The sequence below is a fragment of the Vanellus vanellus genome (assembly GCF_965231255.1).
Source record: "Vanellus vanellus genome assembly, chromosome: 2".
Taxonomy (NCBI): Eukaryota; Metazoa; Chordata; class Aves; order Charadriiformes; family Charadriidae; genus Vanellus; species Vanellus vanellus.
The window spans coordinates 79,507,621-79,524,742 of NC_138906.1; the positions used below are offsets into that span (position 1 = coordinate 79,507,621).

At 42.3% G+C, this 17,122-nt stretch overlaps 2 protein-coding genes across 2 annotated transcripts in view; one reads left to right on the forward strand and one right to left on the reverse strand.

Annotated features, from left to right (window-relative positions):
* Positions 1–8,553, reverse strand: part of RELCH (RAB11 binding and LisH domain, coiled-coil and HEAT repeat containing) — an 86,103-nt gene extending 77,550 nt beyond the window's left edge. The window contains exon 1 of the mRNA XM_082479600.1: positions 8,048–8,553. Within this exon, the coding sequence (XP_082335726.1) occupies positions 8,048–8,549 (502 nt within the window). The 5' untranslated portion in view covers positions 8,550–8,553. The remainder of the gene's footprint in view (positions 1–8,047) is intronic.
* Positions 8,554–9,003: 450 nt separating this feature from the next.
* The window catches only part of PIGN (phosphatidylinositol glycan anchor biosynthesis class N), a 112,522-nt gene continuing 104,403 nt past the window's right edge, over positions 9,004–17,122 (forward strand). Inside the window, exon 1 of the mRNA XM_082479394.1 lies at positions 9,004–9,017. The gene's annotated coding sequence lies outside the window, so the exon portion shown is untranslated. The remainder of the gene's footprint in view (positions 9,018–17,122) is intronic.

The following is a 17,122-nucleotide window of genomic DNA, read 5'->3' on the forward strand; positions in this document are numbered from 1 at the left end:
CCTTGTTTTGTAACTGCAAGAGTGTCTTTTACAACCTCACAGATGTTCTTACTCAATGAGACCTGCTAAATTTTCAAAGTTAGTATGTTCTGAAAAGACGACCTCAGACCATAATCAAATGAAAAGGAAACTAAGTTAAGTAAAGCTACTAGAATAAAATTAACTTCTGATCTGTCAGAGCAATCCACTTACAAATTACCCAGAACAGGCATTCAAGATGATCAGGTAATACTAGTCCATGACGGGCAAGCCAAACCAGACTGAAAACAGATGATCAATACATCTACCTACTTCATATTAGTAACAAGCTATGAAAATTCATAGAAAGTACATGCGGGTAAAAACCCTAAAGCTACTTGGAGACAATGAACCTATGCTTGCCAGCCAAGAACAGCAGAAAAAAAATTAACCAATCACCAGACACATAAAACAACTACTTTGCAGGTATCTTTCTACTGCAATGTATAACCCTCACTACCATGACAGGAACATAGCAGAAGCTCGTAAGGATGAAATTACAAGTAGCAAATAGACGGATCTTGCATCCTAGCACAGAAATAACATACTCACAAGCAAATGAATTGGGTTAAGACACAGATACAGATTCACCGGAGCTGATCTAATGGAGAGCCATACCAATAACAAATACTGTGTTTTGGATTTTCTGGGGGCCAGGGGGAGGCTTACTCCATAGACAGTCTCAGGCAGCATCCAAATTAGTTGAGTCTGAAAGAATTAAGCCAGCCCTTCACAAGGCCATTTGAATGTTGCTGCAGTGAACACTGAGGTCCAGGGGCATATGACCTTGGGGAAAGCATCAAACCCAGCAGTGTGCTTGAGCTGCCAGGGCTTCCCGAAACAAAAAAGCTAAGGGAGAAGCATGGCACAGAGGTACTTCTTCCAGCTCAAGACCCCCAGCTGGCTTCAGCAGAAATCAGAAAGCATCAACAGCATCAAATTAACTCCATATGCTCGATGGTGCAGCACTGCATTTCCCAAAGCGTATCAATTAACTAGCATTACAAGGATTTTGCCATTCTCTGCAGTAACCCAGTTTTCTGTTATACTCCCTGACATCAAGCAAAATTATATCAATCTAGTCCTTAAATGGCTGCCTTTACTTAGCAACTACTTCGAGTGTATAGATAATACCCATCTTAATTCTCAATCATTGTATTCTCTCAGTTTTCTTCATATTTCAATTCTAGTATGTTCCCTTTTCCCCTATTTCTACATTTATATCAGGACAGTAGTAAATTTTCTAGTTAAGTTTTAACAACGTGTGTCCACATGGATTCTACAAAGAATTAAAAAAATATTTAAAAAATTAAAATCTAGCAACTAGAGACTGAAGCATCTCTGCTATGAGGAGGGGCTGAGAGAGCTGGCGCTGTTCAGCCTGGGGAAGAGCAGGCTCAAGGGGGGACCTCATCAATGTGTATAAATACTGGAACAGAGGGTGCAAAGAAGATGGAGCTAGACTCTTCTCGGTAGTGCCCAGGGACAGGCCGAAAGGCAACGGACACAAACACAGGAGGTTCCCTCTGAACATCAGAAAATAATTTTTCTACTGTGACAGTGACTGGGTACAGGTTGCCCAGAGGGGTGGCGGCGCCTCCATCCTCAGAGATATTTAAAAGCCATATGAACATGTTCATGGGCAGCTGGCTGTAGATGGCCCTGCTCAAGTAGGAGGATTCAACAAGATGACCTGCAGAGGTCCCTTCCCACCTCAACCATGCTGTGATTCTGCAATTATTTTTGCCATGATTTCTCTTACTCCAACACTTTTCTCAAATGACATAACAGCTGATAGCTCTCTCTTCCCTGAGCATCAAATCAAGATGAAAAAGTACTTGTTATATAAATAAGAAATTCTTATTCTGTGAGTTTTTACGTAACAGTATTTCCTTCAATTCAACAGCAAAGTAATGAGTTGCAACACCATCATGCAGCGTTATATTGCAGGAAGGGAGGAAGTAAATTGCCTCTCCCCTACAGTGCACCAGGGGAAAGACTTCAGTATTTCTCAAGGGCTTTTTCAGCTTGGTCTGTCTTAAAAAAAAAAAAAAATTTACAATTTTTTTTAACTTTTCATCCAACAAACTCAATATACTTTGTGCCATGTCTCAAGCACATGCTTCACAATTAAAAATACAAGGCCTGCAACTTTTACTGAATCACTCAAAGTTTTACCCTATGCTAGAGGAGAATTCTACTCAGTTGCTCAAACCTGCATCTTCACAACACACTAGAAAACCAACACAGCTGATATCAATACTTACTTGATCATGACTTGTTAGCAAATACTAGAGAAATCTTTTTATATCAGGTAATGAATCTCAAAATTTTCAGCAAGTGTTCTCTCAGCTGAATAGAATTTACAAGTCACATCTTCAGTCAAGAAAAAGATAATCCTCAGAGGAAGAAAAGCTACAAGAAACTCAATAACTTATACAGAATCGAAATTATGTACAGGGGAGCTTAAAGAAGCTTCCAAATGGTTGGTTCTGAAATGCAAAGCTGTAGCTAATCTTATTGTTATTTCCCTTCTTCTCTCCCCCCCCCCCCCCCCCCCAAAAAAATCTCTCCCTTCCCTAACAGCAAAACTGTCGTAAGGAAGCGTGTGCTGCTTCAGCACAAAGCCTGCTCACTTTGCTGAAGGTCTCAACCAAGGCATGGTTAAACACACATAAGTGAGCTAGCAACAGTGCCTATATATGGAGGTTCGATTCTGCCTTCCCAGACGTAGAAAACTAACAGTAACTCTGGCACAGGAACAGAACAGAAAGTCAGGACTAAAGCAGCTAACTTCCCCATAGCGTATCTGTAAACATCCTAAGAGAACAAGAACACACAAATAAGTTACTATAAGGTAAACTATAGTCTGGACATATGGTACACTTGCTACTCAGTTACAGCTTGATATATACCTGCCTAGTACTAGTGGCTACTAGTCTGTCCTTCTTTGCCCATCAATGTCATGCTTATCTCATGCTACCTTATCTTGTTATTTCTTTATGTAGTTATACACTTATGGGGACTGACCTGTCTTCTGAACTATCTACAATTACATCCCAAATCACCTCAACATAGATATCGGCCAAAGTTTAAACTATCCGCTCATCCATCAGAAACAGCTTCCAGCAGACCTGGTTTCACTCATTTGACAACTTCAACAGTTGCAGAAGTCTTAAACTAATAACCTACGTTCTTAAGCTATGAAGTGCATCTCACTGAAAACTTTTCAGAAATACCAGTGTCAGTAAAACGGAGGGGGGGTTTAAAGCAGTCACAACTGGAGAAAGTTCACCTGGCTTCTCTATCAGTAAAGCAAACATCAGAGCACCACGAAAACTCTCAGGTTTCATCCTGGCATTACTGTTTACTGGCAGGTCTGCAGGGAACTCGTCTCCCCTTTCCTTCACCATTACATACAAACCTCTTGCTCTTTCAACTGTTTTCTCCACTTCTTTTAAAGAGACAACATTCAGCCTCTCCCATCCACTGATACCAGTGGCTTTGATTACCTATTTATGTGCACCCTTCCATACTGTTCTTCCTAAGAGGAGCACCTTTCCCAAATCATGGGGTAAAACCACCATCTCACCCACAAATCATCATTCCACCTCACAGCATCTGGAGAGGTAGCCAACAAGACTATATATTTTTGCTTACTTTCATAAAGTAAAAAAAAAAAGACTTGAGCTGATAACAAAACACTTAACAAACAAAGAACTAGTCATTAGAATAACAGAAGTTATTTGTCTTCTTCCCAATTTGCTATCTTATTTAGACTGCAATTTAAGCTGAGACATAATGAACTGCTTTGAGGTAGCCCAGTTCTGCTATATATTCATACAAAACAAAAATCTGGTGAAACACTGACCATGACAAAGGCCTGCACATAGTCACAATGTCTGTAACTCAGGACTGAGAGCTGTTACTAAGACACCCCTTTCTCACAAAAGCATAATCAATACGCTCTTTCCACATGGCTTTTTCCAGTAGGACCCCTCTGAATTTCAAAGGCTACAAGAAAAAACAGAGAGATACTTCACAACAACTGAAACAACAACAACAAAATCCCAAATTGTAAACAAAGTCAGGACCTTACTACAAAAAAGCAATGTTTTATATTTTTGTACTCACAGATTAGCTTAATATAACTGGAATCAAGTCCCCAGAAAGTTAGAAACAACTTTATTTAGGAAATAAATAGAAAGAAATCACCTTCAGAAAAACATAAATGTAACTGTTCAGACCCCTTCTTTATGATCTTCATTAAAGTGATTTCAAATTTTGAGAATGTTGAGCTTTTGTAGCCATTAAGAAAAAATAAATGGCAGATTTTAAGACTAAAGCTAATTCTAACAGTATAAGCTGCATCCCTTCAGGAAAGGGCACTCAACAAACACAGCAATCAAAAGGCATCATATCAATCACAAAAAAAAATCCAAACCCAAACGAAAAAAAAGGTCTCTTCAGCCACTGTGCTCAGGCTTGAATTATGGTCATATGTATATAAGCAAAAACACTGAAGGTTCAGAAACAGGGATGAGACATTTAAGGCACAGTTTTATTTCTAAATTTCAAATGTCCCAATTTGTCCTGTACTTGCTTATGCAAAAGTGATAAGGAAGGGGTCACAAATTTAAATTTAATACATAGGTGCTAACCAAAGCCTTGCAAAAAATCTGGAATACTGTATGAAGGAGGGACTTCCAAACCATACCATTCACATGAGTAGCATTAAAAAAGCAGTATCAAAATGGTCTTGCAGATGTGGAGCTACTGCTATTGAAAAACCAATGGAAGAAGCCATCGCAGAAGCTTGGGAGGATCTAGCAGAGATACAGGACATGAAGTATGACTGGACACAAGTGCTGTGCATCTAAAGGAACAGTGTTTACTCCTTCACAAAGTGAATTTGCTTCAAACTAGAAAAGAAAAGTTGCTAGACAAAATATACATTTCCATATTTTTCATTACAATATAACAATCTCTGTTCGCAGCTGTGACATTACTGCTGCTGGAAAACAGAAGGGGTTTTTTTTTGCAAAAATCTAAGCAATCCTAGTCATCTGACTATCATTTGCTTTTGTAACCAAGTGCTCTGAAGCATGGTTCAAAGACAAAACAGCTTCTAAGTCACTAGCTGACCACATGATGCTAGTTGTTTAAATCCTATGATACTTCATTAAAATCTCTTTATAGCAGTCTATAAAGAGACAGATAAGAAAAACCAAAAGAAATTCCAGCATGCACTCATATTTTAGCTTGTCTAAAAGGATCCTGAGACATGCTAATGAACACTTGCACTGAAATTCTCCCATTCTGCACAGGAATGCACAGTACGAAGCTTTCCATTGCTCCATGGAAATCCTCAGGCAGCATTCCAAACATACTTCACATTCAATAAGAATTGTCAGTCTCACTTTTTCTGCATCCACTCAAATTATCAAAAAACACAGTGTAAAACCATAGAAATTCATCTAACTTGGGGCAGGGAGGAACAGGTGCAAAGTTAGTGCTGAGAACAAATTCTGACTTTAGGTATCAACAGAAATAAAGAATATTTTTTTTTTTTAATCTGACCACATTAAGATTTTTTTCACTGAAGCATAAAATTCAAGTGACCTTGAAATAACAATCATGCCAAACTCCACTAAGTTGTACATCAATAGTTTCTATGAAGAAAACTACTGGTTTATTCTCAAATACCTTTTGGCATGTTAGAGAAGGTACCTGCACTACTCTCACATACATTCTCTTCAAGTCTCCATGTGAGGATCCACAAATGCGGGCAGAACACACCAGATCTCTCAATGAAACTAAACTTTTTGACTAAATTAGGAAACTATTGTTTGGATCTGACTCGTGTCTTAGTCATCTACCTAAATCCAATAATATCAGGTGCTTAAGAGGGAAGTGAAAAGAACTCTTGCAAAGACCATGCAATTTTCAGCCCATCATAGTCTTCTGCGTTCTATTTTTTAGCATCTGGAAATTGGCATAAATTCAAAGGCATGAGACTAACTGCTCTTGTTGATATTAACGAGAATCAGGCTGAACAGCACTGTCACAATTGCTAGCTTCATGCTAGACTCCAGACTGCAAGAAAGTCCGATGGCAGTAAGTTCAAAAATCTATTTGAGCTATACAAAAAGACATCTTTTTCCACTGTTCTGGATCTGTCACCTTTCAATGTCACTCAGTGTAAACTACCTTTTGAATCATTGTTGAGATGAAAAATTCCTCTGAAAAGCACACTCTAACCTGTTGTAGATATCAGATTTCAAGACACTTACACTTAACTTTTAACCTAAGGTCTAGTGTGATATTTATTTTTAGCACACCTGCTCCGAAGTAAGTTTTAGTCCCCCCCCCATTTTTTAATAGTGATGTCCCATCGCCATCTATCATTCAGCAAGTCAGCACAACAATCATTAAAATGTTCTCACACAAGCGTACATTTGTCTAGGATTGCAAGAGGTCATTTTTTGTGTGTTCATAACACCACAGTTGCACAAGCTGCTCTTTTTCTAATTCTACTGGAGTATGCACATTATCAATTATTGGAAACAACATATCATGTTAACAAAGAAAAGAGAATGCATAATCAATCGGATGAATTGACTGGAATCCCCAAGGAAGCTGCTTTTAATGAAACAGAAATTTATATCAGTTCGAAGACTTGAAGCATGGGCTTTTCCAACATTCACCAATCTTACCACAGAGCAGACCACACTGAAGCTCTCAGTTAGACAAAGCCAAGTATGATATTCTAAGTATTCATAAACAAGATAACCAGAATGTAAAAAACACAGCGTAAATTAAAAAAAAAAATCCATACCATTTTTAAAAGATATTGAAAAGCAATAGCAAGTTGAAAGTTTAGATGTCTCCTATTATCCCAGCCATGTAAATACTATTAGTTATTTCCAAATTTTAAGTCTAACTGTATGCATCTGCAATATTTGAAACTTTTTTTAAAACAAACAAAAATATGGGACTATTTATAAAATCCCTTTAGATATCTTAGAATACACATAAGTAAGTCTTTCAACTGTCTGCTAACCACAAATCCTTTCATTTCAATACCTTCCCATGGGTTCATTAAGTCCTCAAAAGTCAGGTGGCTGGGCAGCTTCTCTCTCTCAAAGCCACTTCCACAAGCTACCACCTTTTTAGGACTCTACATTTGACAGTAACGTTGATAAGATAAACAAGTAATTTTATTCTAACCCATCTGCTCTACTATTAAAACTCAAAAGCTTTTAAGGCCACGTATGTGATGATTTTCCAAATATATGCACCACTTCTTCCTCCCAAAAGCTATACTAACCCAGTATACTTATCACTCCCCAACTCCAAATCCCCAAATGGTTAACCAAAGACTGCAGGCACTTGATAAACATGCCAGCATTAATTATAGGAAACATTGTATTAGTTGTGCATGACGTGAAACTCAGACCCATCCTTGGATGACTTAGCCATTCCAATGCATCAGCAGAAATAATACGGTGGCTCCAAATACCCTATTTTTGACAATTTTTAGACTTTAAATGTAACAGCCATGGCTTAACACCCAACTCTCTCCTAGAGGCATACAACTTATCTCTTCACAGTAGACACTAAGGAAGGCACAAGAAACTCCAAGACAGGTAAAAATTAAGGCTGAAATTTCCACCCCTCGCATTTCTTCCACATTGAGCACAAGCGTGACCTTCACAGAACGGCTAAGACTCCATAAGGTACGGGAGCGGGACCAGGGTGACGTTGGTCCTGGCACCTCCTCTTCTCGGCCCCCGCCTGCCCCGCTCCTACAGCCTCCCCCAGTCCCGCACGCACATTACAGACAACAAGAAGCGATGCAAAACGCCTCTCCCCGGCCGACCGCCTTCCCTCGCGACCCGCACCGGCAAGGGCCGCACCGTCAGGTATCCCTGACCAGCCCCGTGCGCCCAGCCGCGACTGCCGCCGCTCCCCAGAGACGCCCCCCTCCCCTTCCCGACCCGACCTCCCCTTCCCCCGAGCTACTTACTGAGCTGCCCGGACCCGGGCTCCCTGCCGCCTGCTCCTCCGAGCACGCTGCCGCCCAGGCTGCCCAGGGCTCCGCCGGCGGGCGGCGTGCCGCTCTGTCGCTCGAAGTTGCCCGGGTTGGAGAAGAAATCGCGGAGCCGGGGCAGCTCCCGGCCGCCTTCCAGCAGCTCCGTGTGCAGCTCCAACGCCGTCAGCAAGAACTGGTCCCGCAGAAGCTGCGCCGCTATCGTGTCCATCGACACCCGCGGCGGCTCCGCCGCGCCGGCCCCGCCGCCCGCCCCCACACCGCCGCCGGCATCGCCCGGCGCTGCCGCACGCAAACCCGGCAGCTCCTCAGGGCTCCCCGCGGTTGCCGCCAGCTCCTGCTGCTGCTGCGGGTACGCCGGCCCGCCCGGCTCGTTGCTGCTGCTGCTGCCGCCGCCGGGCCTGGACTCCTCAGGCTCGTCCTCCTCGGAGTCGCTGAGGAAGGGGTTCACACTGCTGCCCCCGCCCGCCGCCGCCATCTTACAGCCCGACACGGCGCGACCGCTGCCAAGGCGCTACCTCGGCAAAGCCTGCGCGGAACCGCCGCCACCGCCACTTCTGGCGGGGCCGGGCCCGCTGCCAGCCCGCTTCGCTGCTGCGGGCTCTGCCGACGGCGGCAACACCGACTCCCAGCCGCCACAGCCGCCGCCTCCTCAGCCACCTCCCACCCGCCCCACTACCGCTTCCGGATCCCAACTCTCGCGACAGTTCCTCCGACCAATTGCGAGCGGCGGCCCAGCACCCAGACTCTGCCCCTCCAGGCCTCAGGCCCGCCTCCTCCTCACAGGAGAAGGGGCGGCATCCCAGGGGCGGGGCCTGAGGGAAGGGGGGAGGTGCTTGCTGAAGGGCGGGGCTTTGCGCGTCACGCCTGTGCGGGGGGCGTGGCCGGAGAGCGGGACCGGCTCGGCGGAAGCGGAAGTTGCCGGAGCTCGCGGCAGGGGAGATGAGTGAGTTCTGGCGCGTGCGTGCTGAGCGCTTCCTGCGGGGGGGGGGGGGGGGGGGGGGGGGGGGGGGGGGGGCGGCTGCCGCCGCCGCCGGGCCCCTGCTGTGGAGGTGAGCGCCGGTCTGTGCCTCCCGGCCTTTGGAGAGCTTTGGCCGCTCTGGGGGCCTCGCGGTGGCGGCGGCCCAGCCGGTGGCGTAAGGGCGTTGTTGGGGTTGAGGGTGCGGGGGTCGGCTTCGGCACCCGGCCCGGGGCCCAGGCTCCAAGGCACCTGTCAGCCGGCCTCGTACGAGGGCCCCGGGAGGCCTGGGCCCCGCCACCCCGATGGGCACGAGCCGATAGGCCTGAAATGAGGGAGGGTGCAAGCACGAGTAGTAATAAGTTGTGTATCTGGAAGTATGACGCTATCGCTGTTAGAAAGATGATGATGTAGCAAAGTTGTTAGCTTGTATGTTACCTGGCAAGAAACTCGAATTGAAGCCGGAGTGTAGCAACAGGTAGTGTTTGTTACTGAAGGAAGTTCAGCTTACTAGAAACGACGCAGAACAGTCAGCGTTTGTTTCTGTTCTGCTTCCTTGAAAATAACGTCCCTTTCCTACTAATGGCAGCTCTGTGTAAAGCTCATTCGCTGGGAATTAATTGCTTTACTGAGCAAAATTTGGGCTGAAGTCTTGTTAATAAAATAGTGACGTTTTGCGGCGATACTGGCATCCAGAAGCATTACTCAGTACTGTGACTGCAAACTATTCCATTCACATAATGATAGTATGCTTTAAGACTACTTTCCTTCTATTTTTAATTCGCATATTTTTTTGTAAACAGGGTCATCAACTTTGCATTGTCCTGTAATAAGCTTTTATTTTTTTTTCCTAACTTCCTGTTTTACGTTGTCGATATACAAAAAGAGAGCAAGTAATGTAGCGTGAGCTGGTTGTAGCATAAAGCAAAATGGTGGTATATTAAAAATGCTTTAAAATCCGACCCAGACCACAGTAAAAGTATTTTACTGTTGCTGCTCCGGGGGAATTAGGCACCCTTAAAAGAAGTCTTGTGCTTTTTCCTTTCCTTTCTGGAGAGTTAAAGCACGTTCAGTATGAACTTGTTAAAAGTTGATACACCGGTGTTCTGCCTCTTCCCTTAAAATGGAGGGAAAAACCTACTGATGTCCTGTAGCAGCATCTAGTGGCGATCGGCAGTGTTTACATGTGACTGGAAGTTGTTTCGAGGTAGTTCAAAGCATAAATTGTGCCTTTCTTGTGAGAGACTAATTTCATCCGACTTCTGTGTGCTGTTACAGTAAGGACTAACTTTTTCCCCCTTTCTCACCTAGAATAATGTAAAAGTATTTCTCTCTTTCGGTACTTCCACAGAGATTTCTTTGAGCTTATGAAACAAACTGAAATATTTATAGATGTCACTCAGTTGGTCCAAAATAATTTGTGGATGGCTGGGGTAAAGTTAACACAGCTGAAATGTGTGTGCCAGAGCTGAAGAATGTGGGGAGAGAAGTGTGCTTCTTACAACATGCTTAAAAACAGTTTCTTATAGTATACCAAAGGGATATTGTTTTGAGATACCTGAAAAGAAAACCCGATGAGGAAAGTGTAGTACCTTGGAGGATGTGCAAGGTAGAAAAAGATGCATGAGTTCTGGAAATAAAGCATTATATAAGTGTCCTTGAGGCAGACAGCTATGAATTAGGGTTTTTTTTTTTATATATAATTTATTTGATAGTCAGTCAGAGAGAGGCAGAGAGAGTTTGATTGTTCATCAAACTGCTTTGTCTCTTACTGGACTTAGTGTTTTCTTCTAACTTTTAAAGGTTTTGAGTTCTGTATCTGAAGAACAGCATACCTAAATACATCTCAGAAAGCTTGATTTCTCAAATTGTGCCTGTCAAGCGAAGTGCCCAAAATACAAGGGGCTTGAAAAAATATCTTCAGAGTTTTTTGGAGGTAGTGGCATATAATTACTTTTTTCAGTCTAAACATGGTTTTTAATGAACTTTTAAACTTACAGTTCTTGAGATGAAAAATAAGTACCAAAAAATCAGTCTTTGGTTTTAATGTGTTGATTTTGGTAGGAATGTTAAATCTTGAGCTAATGCTTCAAAGTTTAATGAACTTAAACGTATGACTGGTTTTGGATTCCCTCTATGCTGTTTGGGGTTGTGTGTGTAAAGTGCACTTTTTTTCTGTGCTAGTCTGGTGCAGTGTCAATTGCTGTCACAGTGAACACACAGTTCAAGTCAGACTATGAGGGGTTTTTCTCTTTCAGCTTCTACAGACAAAGCTAATTTCGTTTTTTAAAAATAATTGTGTTAGGTCCATATTGGGTTTTTCTGTGCTGAATACTTGAAATGTATGAATTAATGTGTTCCAGTGAGTCCTACAGTGGAGTAGCTTTTTTTTTATCTGATTAGAGTCCTAATCAAGGCACAGGGAACAAAATAATGCAGCAAAATCTAAAGCAAGTCTGATTTCTACTTTAAAATAATGTAGATCTGAGTGTTCTGCCAACTCTTGCTTCAGTTGTCTTCCAAAACTGAGCGAACCTAAAAGAATCTTTGTCTATGTATGTTTATTTAAGAATTTTACCCCCTTTCAAGAGAAACTTTACAGAAATTTATTTTTATGTTTATTTTCAGACCTTAAGAAAAATAAATTTTGGTGCTTTATAAACTCTCTAACCTCAAAAACATTTGATATTCTGCAGCAGCTGAATAATGCAAATGTTGAGACTCATGGTGTTGGTAGTTTGTGCTTAAAGACCTCTGCTGTTTCTTTGAAACTGTGTCTGTCCCTTCCAGTTTTAAGGGCATGGTTTTTAATGAGAATAGCTTGTATCAGTAATTAAGTTACCTGTGTGTTAAGTATAGATGTGGATTTACCCAGAGAAACTGAATTTAGAAAGTGTTTGTTAAGTTGGGATTTGAATTAAAAGTAGTAGAGCAGTGTGAAGGGGCTCTTGGAAATAATTTCAGCCTCACCAAAAATGTCCCATGAAGTCAGATGAGGACCTGAATTACACAAAATGAACCTCCAAAATCCCTTTGAATCAAAGTTTGCCTGTGGTTTTCTGCCTCTAAAACTGTTGTTTTGAAGCATTACTGTGAACAGTGGATATTTGGAAGCCTACCATCAAAAATACAGTGAGCAAGCACGCTCAGAGCCTAAGGAGTATTTTAGAAAACTTCTTCAAGCTTCATGATGAGTGTATTGTGTTTTTGTGAGAATTAATAGAGAGAAAGAAATGCTGTTACTGTTGAGTGAGGAGACATAATTTAGGAATAAAAGATATGACCTTCTATGACACCACAAACAGTAGAGTGTTAAATTGCCTGGGCTTCATTCACCCTAGTCTGGAAGATGGAGTGTGTTGTTTGGAAATGCAGGCTGCACTGCAAGCTGTTGTGGAGGATAACAGACCACTCTAACAGGGTGTGCCTTACCGTGGTGAAGGGCTACGAAGATTAGAACATCTTTCATATGAGGAAAGGCTGAGGAACTTGGGTCTCTTTAGTCTAGAGAAAAGAAGACTGAGGGGGGATCTTATTAATGCTTTCAAATACTTAAAGGGAGGATGCCAGAGGGATGGGAGGAGTCTTTTTTCAGTGGTGCCCATTGATAGGACGAGGGGTAATGGGCACAAGCTTGAACATGGGAAGTTCCATCTAAACATGAGGAGGAACTTCTTCACTGTGAGGGTAGTGGAGCACTGGAACAGGCTGCCCAGAGAGGAGTCTCCCACTCTGGAGACGTTCAAAACCCGCCTGGACGCTGTCCTGTGCAACCTGTTGTAGGTGACCCTGCTCTGGCGGGGGGTTGGACTAGATGATCTCCAGAGGTCCCTTCCAACCCTGACTATTCTGTGATTCTGTGAAGGACAATGTAGATGGGGAAGGGAAGCAGTGCACTAAAGTGAAGTATGAAAACAATCCTAGTAAAGTCATTCTTGAGTTCTGAGGTCTAAAGGTACTAAATTCAAATTAAAAGCTGTTTTGACTGAATTTTTTAAGGTGTCTTTTATTGAAGCTTTATGGAAATCAAGACAATAGCTAACGGCTTGACATTGAAAAGGTCTTATTTATATGTTATCAGTGCAGAAGCATGGGCCAACTTGCAGAGATGTTTCTATGCTGACTCCATGCTGCTGCTCTGTGCTTTTGAGGGTTGCCTGCTTCACCTTATTTCTCTTCAATGGAGGATTTGCATAATTTTGCAAAAAAAACCCACCCTTATATTTTTCCTTATGCAGCCTGCTGTTCTTCAGGCATGTTCAAATATAAGGGGGAAATACGATAAGAGAGATTTGAGATGGCCTGAGGAGGAGGTCATGCAATAAACTATGTTGTTAATGAAAGGAATACAACCAGTGTGAGATGCAGGCTTCGGAGAGCAAAGTAGGAGTCTGAAGACATGCTTTGAGCATGCTGAGTTGGCACTGTTGTTGGTAGGCGATGCAAGTCCTATCTTGGTGCCAACACAGAGGTCTGTTTTGTGAATTAACTGAGGAACTAAACTACAGCAAACTTATCTTTACTTTTCCTTTTTTTTTTTCTTGAGGTTATTTTCAGTTGAATTCATTCTCCCGTTCTGCTTGCCTGTGCAAGAGTGGAAGAGGTTTGGCATGGGAATAAGCAGGCAGGAGCAGAGGAGGACAAGACAGCTCTCTGCAGCTGTACTGGCTTCATTTTCCTTTCAGTATTTGTGACTGTGAAGACCTCTTGTTCTTTTAACTGCTACAGTCATTTTTGTATGAAATATCTGATAAAATATGTTTACCTTGCTGGTCTTAATTATTTTGGAAAACATGCTTTTAATTACAAGCAAGTTTCTACAGATAAGGGTACAGGTGAATAACTGCTACACAGAAGTGAATGTTTAATAGACTTTTTCTGTCATCTCAAAACTAGCTGGTTGTGTCCTCCCTGAGAGCGGATACTAAGATAGGTAGACTTTGCCGTTGTATTCTTGACATGAAACTGTATTTGGTGTCTGTCTCATAATAGTAATTGTCATCTCTTTGGAATCTTCTAGCTACCAGTGTTTACTGCTCCCCTCTTTTGCCAGCAAAGAGATCAGGAAAGTACAAACGATTCTCCATTTGTGGGAGGAAGATGTAATATAAGAACTGGAGAGATGTCATCTGTGTTCTCCAGGTTTCTGGGTCTTTGTCTAGCAGTTTTTGTCTTGCACTCTGAGCTTTTTTTCTACAGTGAGGCTATTGACATTTTTTGCCAAATAAGTTTGGAGAGTTTCATTTTAAATCAGCAGTGCCCCTCTATTGCAAAGAGACAGAATATTGATTGTTTCCAGGAATAATTTCCTGGCTCTATTAATTATTGGAGTGTCCTGGTTCCGGCACGGATGGGGTTAATTTCCCCAAGGACCCGGCAGGGGCGGCAGGTATTCCATCCCACGTGACCCATGCCCCGCTATAAGAGGCGCGAGCCGGGGAGCGGGAGTCGGTCGCCACTCGGGGGCGGGCTGCGGCGATGCGGGTCCGGTCGGTGCGCTTCGCGGCAGTACTGTAATCGCGTTCTTATATTCCTTTACCGGTGTTACTGTTTTTCTTTCTTCTTCCCTTTGTCTGTTCTGTTAAATTATAATATTTCAACCCACGAGTTTTGCCCTTTTCTGCTGATTTTTCCCACGGCTGTGGGAGTCGAGCGAGCGGCTGCGCGGTTCTTTGATGCTGGCTGAGGCCAAACCACGACATGGAGTCAGTCAGCAGCTGAAAAATAAAGGTGTCTTACAGAAATGAATAGTGGCTCGGCTTTGTCTTAAAAACAAGTGTAAGCTCACAGGGTTTCAACGGAGGGTGTTTACAAGGTGATATATCATAAATGATAACAAATGTTAATTACTTAGTAGAGATTGCTGTAGGAGCCAAAAGAACTTTGAAATACTTATGTTCACTTTAGAACAAGTGGCAGTAACCAATAATTTGAGTGGGGTTTGTGCCATGCACACTTAAGAAAATGCTTTCTATGTGTACCCCTTCCAGCTGTGGTTGCTAGTGGAAGAGTTAAAGAGGAGGTAACTCCTTTGCGTAAAAATTTCTTACTAAACCTCTAAGTATACTTGGACAAATACCATATATACTTACAGTACTACTTGAGAACTTGAATGCTGTCTGGAAGGTGATATAATCCATCCTTTTAGTGTTTTTCTACACTTTACAACTTGGCTATTGCAATTTTTTTTTAATAGTTTGTTTCATTTGGTGATTGAAGGAATTGGAGAAATTTTTTTCCCTCATGCTTATTTCTTTATGATGAAGCAGTACTTCCTGACAGCATGTTTTCAGGGTGGGATTTTCCAGGGACTCGAGTCTGTCGTGGTGCTGAGTCCTGGGTCGCACCTGTAAGCACGATGGGCTTTGTGGGGTCCAGAGCGGTGCAGTAGCCTGGAGACCCCTTGCCTGCTGCATGTCCCTGGCCCATCCCTCCCCTCTGTGCTCACAGGTTGCTCTTCTGAGTTGTGCTCGTTGATGAAATGTGCCATATAATGTGTTTCCAGTTTGGATTGCTTTCCTTATGTATATTCACCTCAGGCTTTAAATGAGTTCTTGTTTTCAGTGGGCAACTTACCTACCTGTGTCAACTTTGCTGTGAACTGATACTGGGTAGGTAAAGATACATAAAATACCAGTTATTCTAGCCAGCTGAATTGTATTGGGTTATACATTATTATCAACTGGCTAGCATAATTAAGTAGTACTTTTGAACTCAAGAGCTCCTAAGTACTTAAAAAAAATGTTTTTGAAAGGGTGGGTACCTATAAATTGATTGACTTCTGTATTTCTTCTATTGAAAGTATAACTGTTTGCTTAGAAGGTTGTCTTGTTCTTTTTTTCCCTCTTTCAAACTGAAGCTATTGACAAATTGGCATTCAGAGGCTTATGTGCAAGATTCAACAGATGTGGCTTGTTACTATTTGAGATAATTCTTGTTTATTTGTAATGTTTGATATTAGTAAGAAAATGTGACTTAATAAAAGACAAACAATTCTGTCAGCTTTTTTCTTCCTTATTCATACTAGCTTCTATGGAACATACTTTAAGCAGTGTATGTTTTTTTTGTCTAAGTGTGCTTTCTTATATGTGTGTATACAGAATACATTTGCAAGCTGGTTTTGCACAGCTAGCTCAATGCAGCTGAAAGTTGTTCTTTTTCCATCCTTTTCCCATGTGCTCTTACCTTAATATTTTCTGTAGGACTTCAAAGAGTTTGATCCTTGTCCCTTGTATTGCTAAAGGGAGGAACTACGCTGCTTGTATTGGTGCATGTGTTCCATTGCATAGCTTTATTACAAATATTTTTGTTAATGTCTCAGGGGGCTTCCAGCCTTGGATTGACAGGGGGGGCTCTGGCAAGCTGTCTTCCATGCACTTTCATTCTCTGAAGGGCCACTTGTCCCTTAACCCAAGCAGCCGTGGCAGTCAGTGAGTTGGGTTTTGTTAGATGCTCCCAGCCTGATGTTCTTTCCCCAGAAGTAACCCATGAAACTTGTAGTATGAAAAATCTGTCTACAGAATCTCCAAACAGGGCAAGAAAAAACAATGACAGCAAAAAAAAAAAACAACAAACCCAGTCCTTGTTTTCTGCAAGAATAGAGGGTTGCCCAGAGTAATGCAAGACACTTTCGGCAGCACAAAAGAATTAAACAGTCATATTGAGATGAAAATATGATGTCAAACTGTAGAACAGTGGTGCTTGAAGAAAACTCGCTGATAGAGTATTGCTGAATGACTTTGAAGTTAAGAAATATTCCAGAGGATTTGCAAATACCTGTGAAAACAGGCATAGGCACCCAAAATGCTGTTACCCAGTGAAATAGCTCATTTGATGCAAAACCACACAGGGTTTATGGTTGCTGGGTTTTGCCTTTTCCGAGTTCTGCATTTCTGGCTGCCTGCATACTGAGCAGAATTTTTACTTTGTTTTTTCTCCACTTGCCTAACAAGTGTTACCAAAGGGTGATGCTCTTGTTTTCTCTTTTATGCCTCAAAGCAGTCATCGTTTCTTAAAGAAGTACCCTTGTTCTCTTTGTCAGTGCTATCCTGTTGTCAGTGTTGTCCCAAGTATGTTTTTGTGCCTGGGAGACT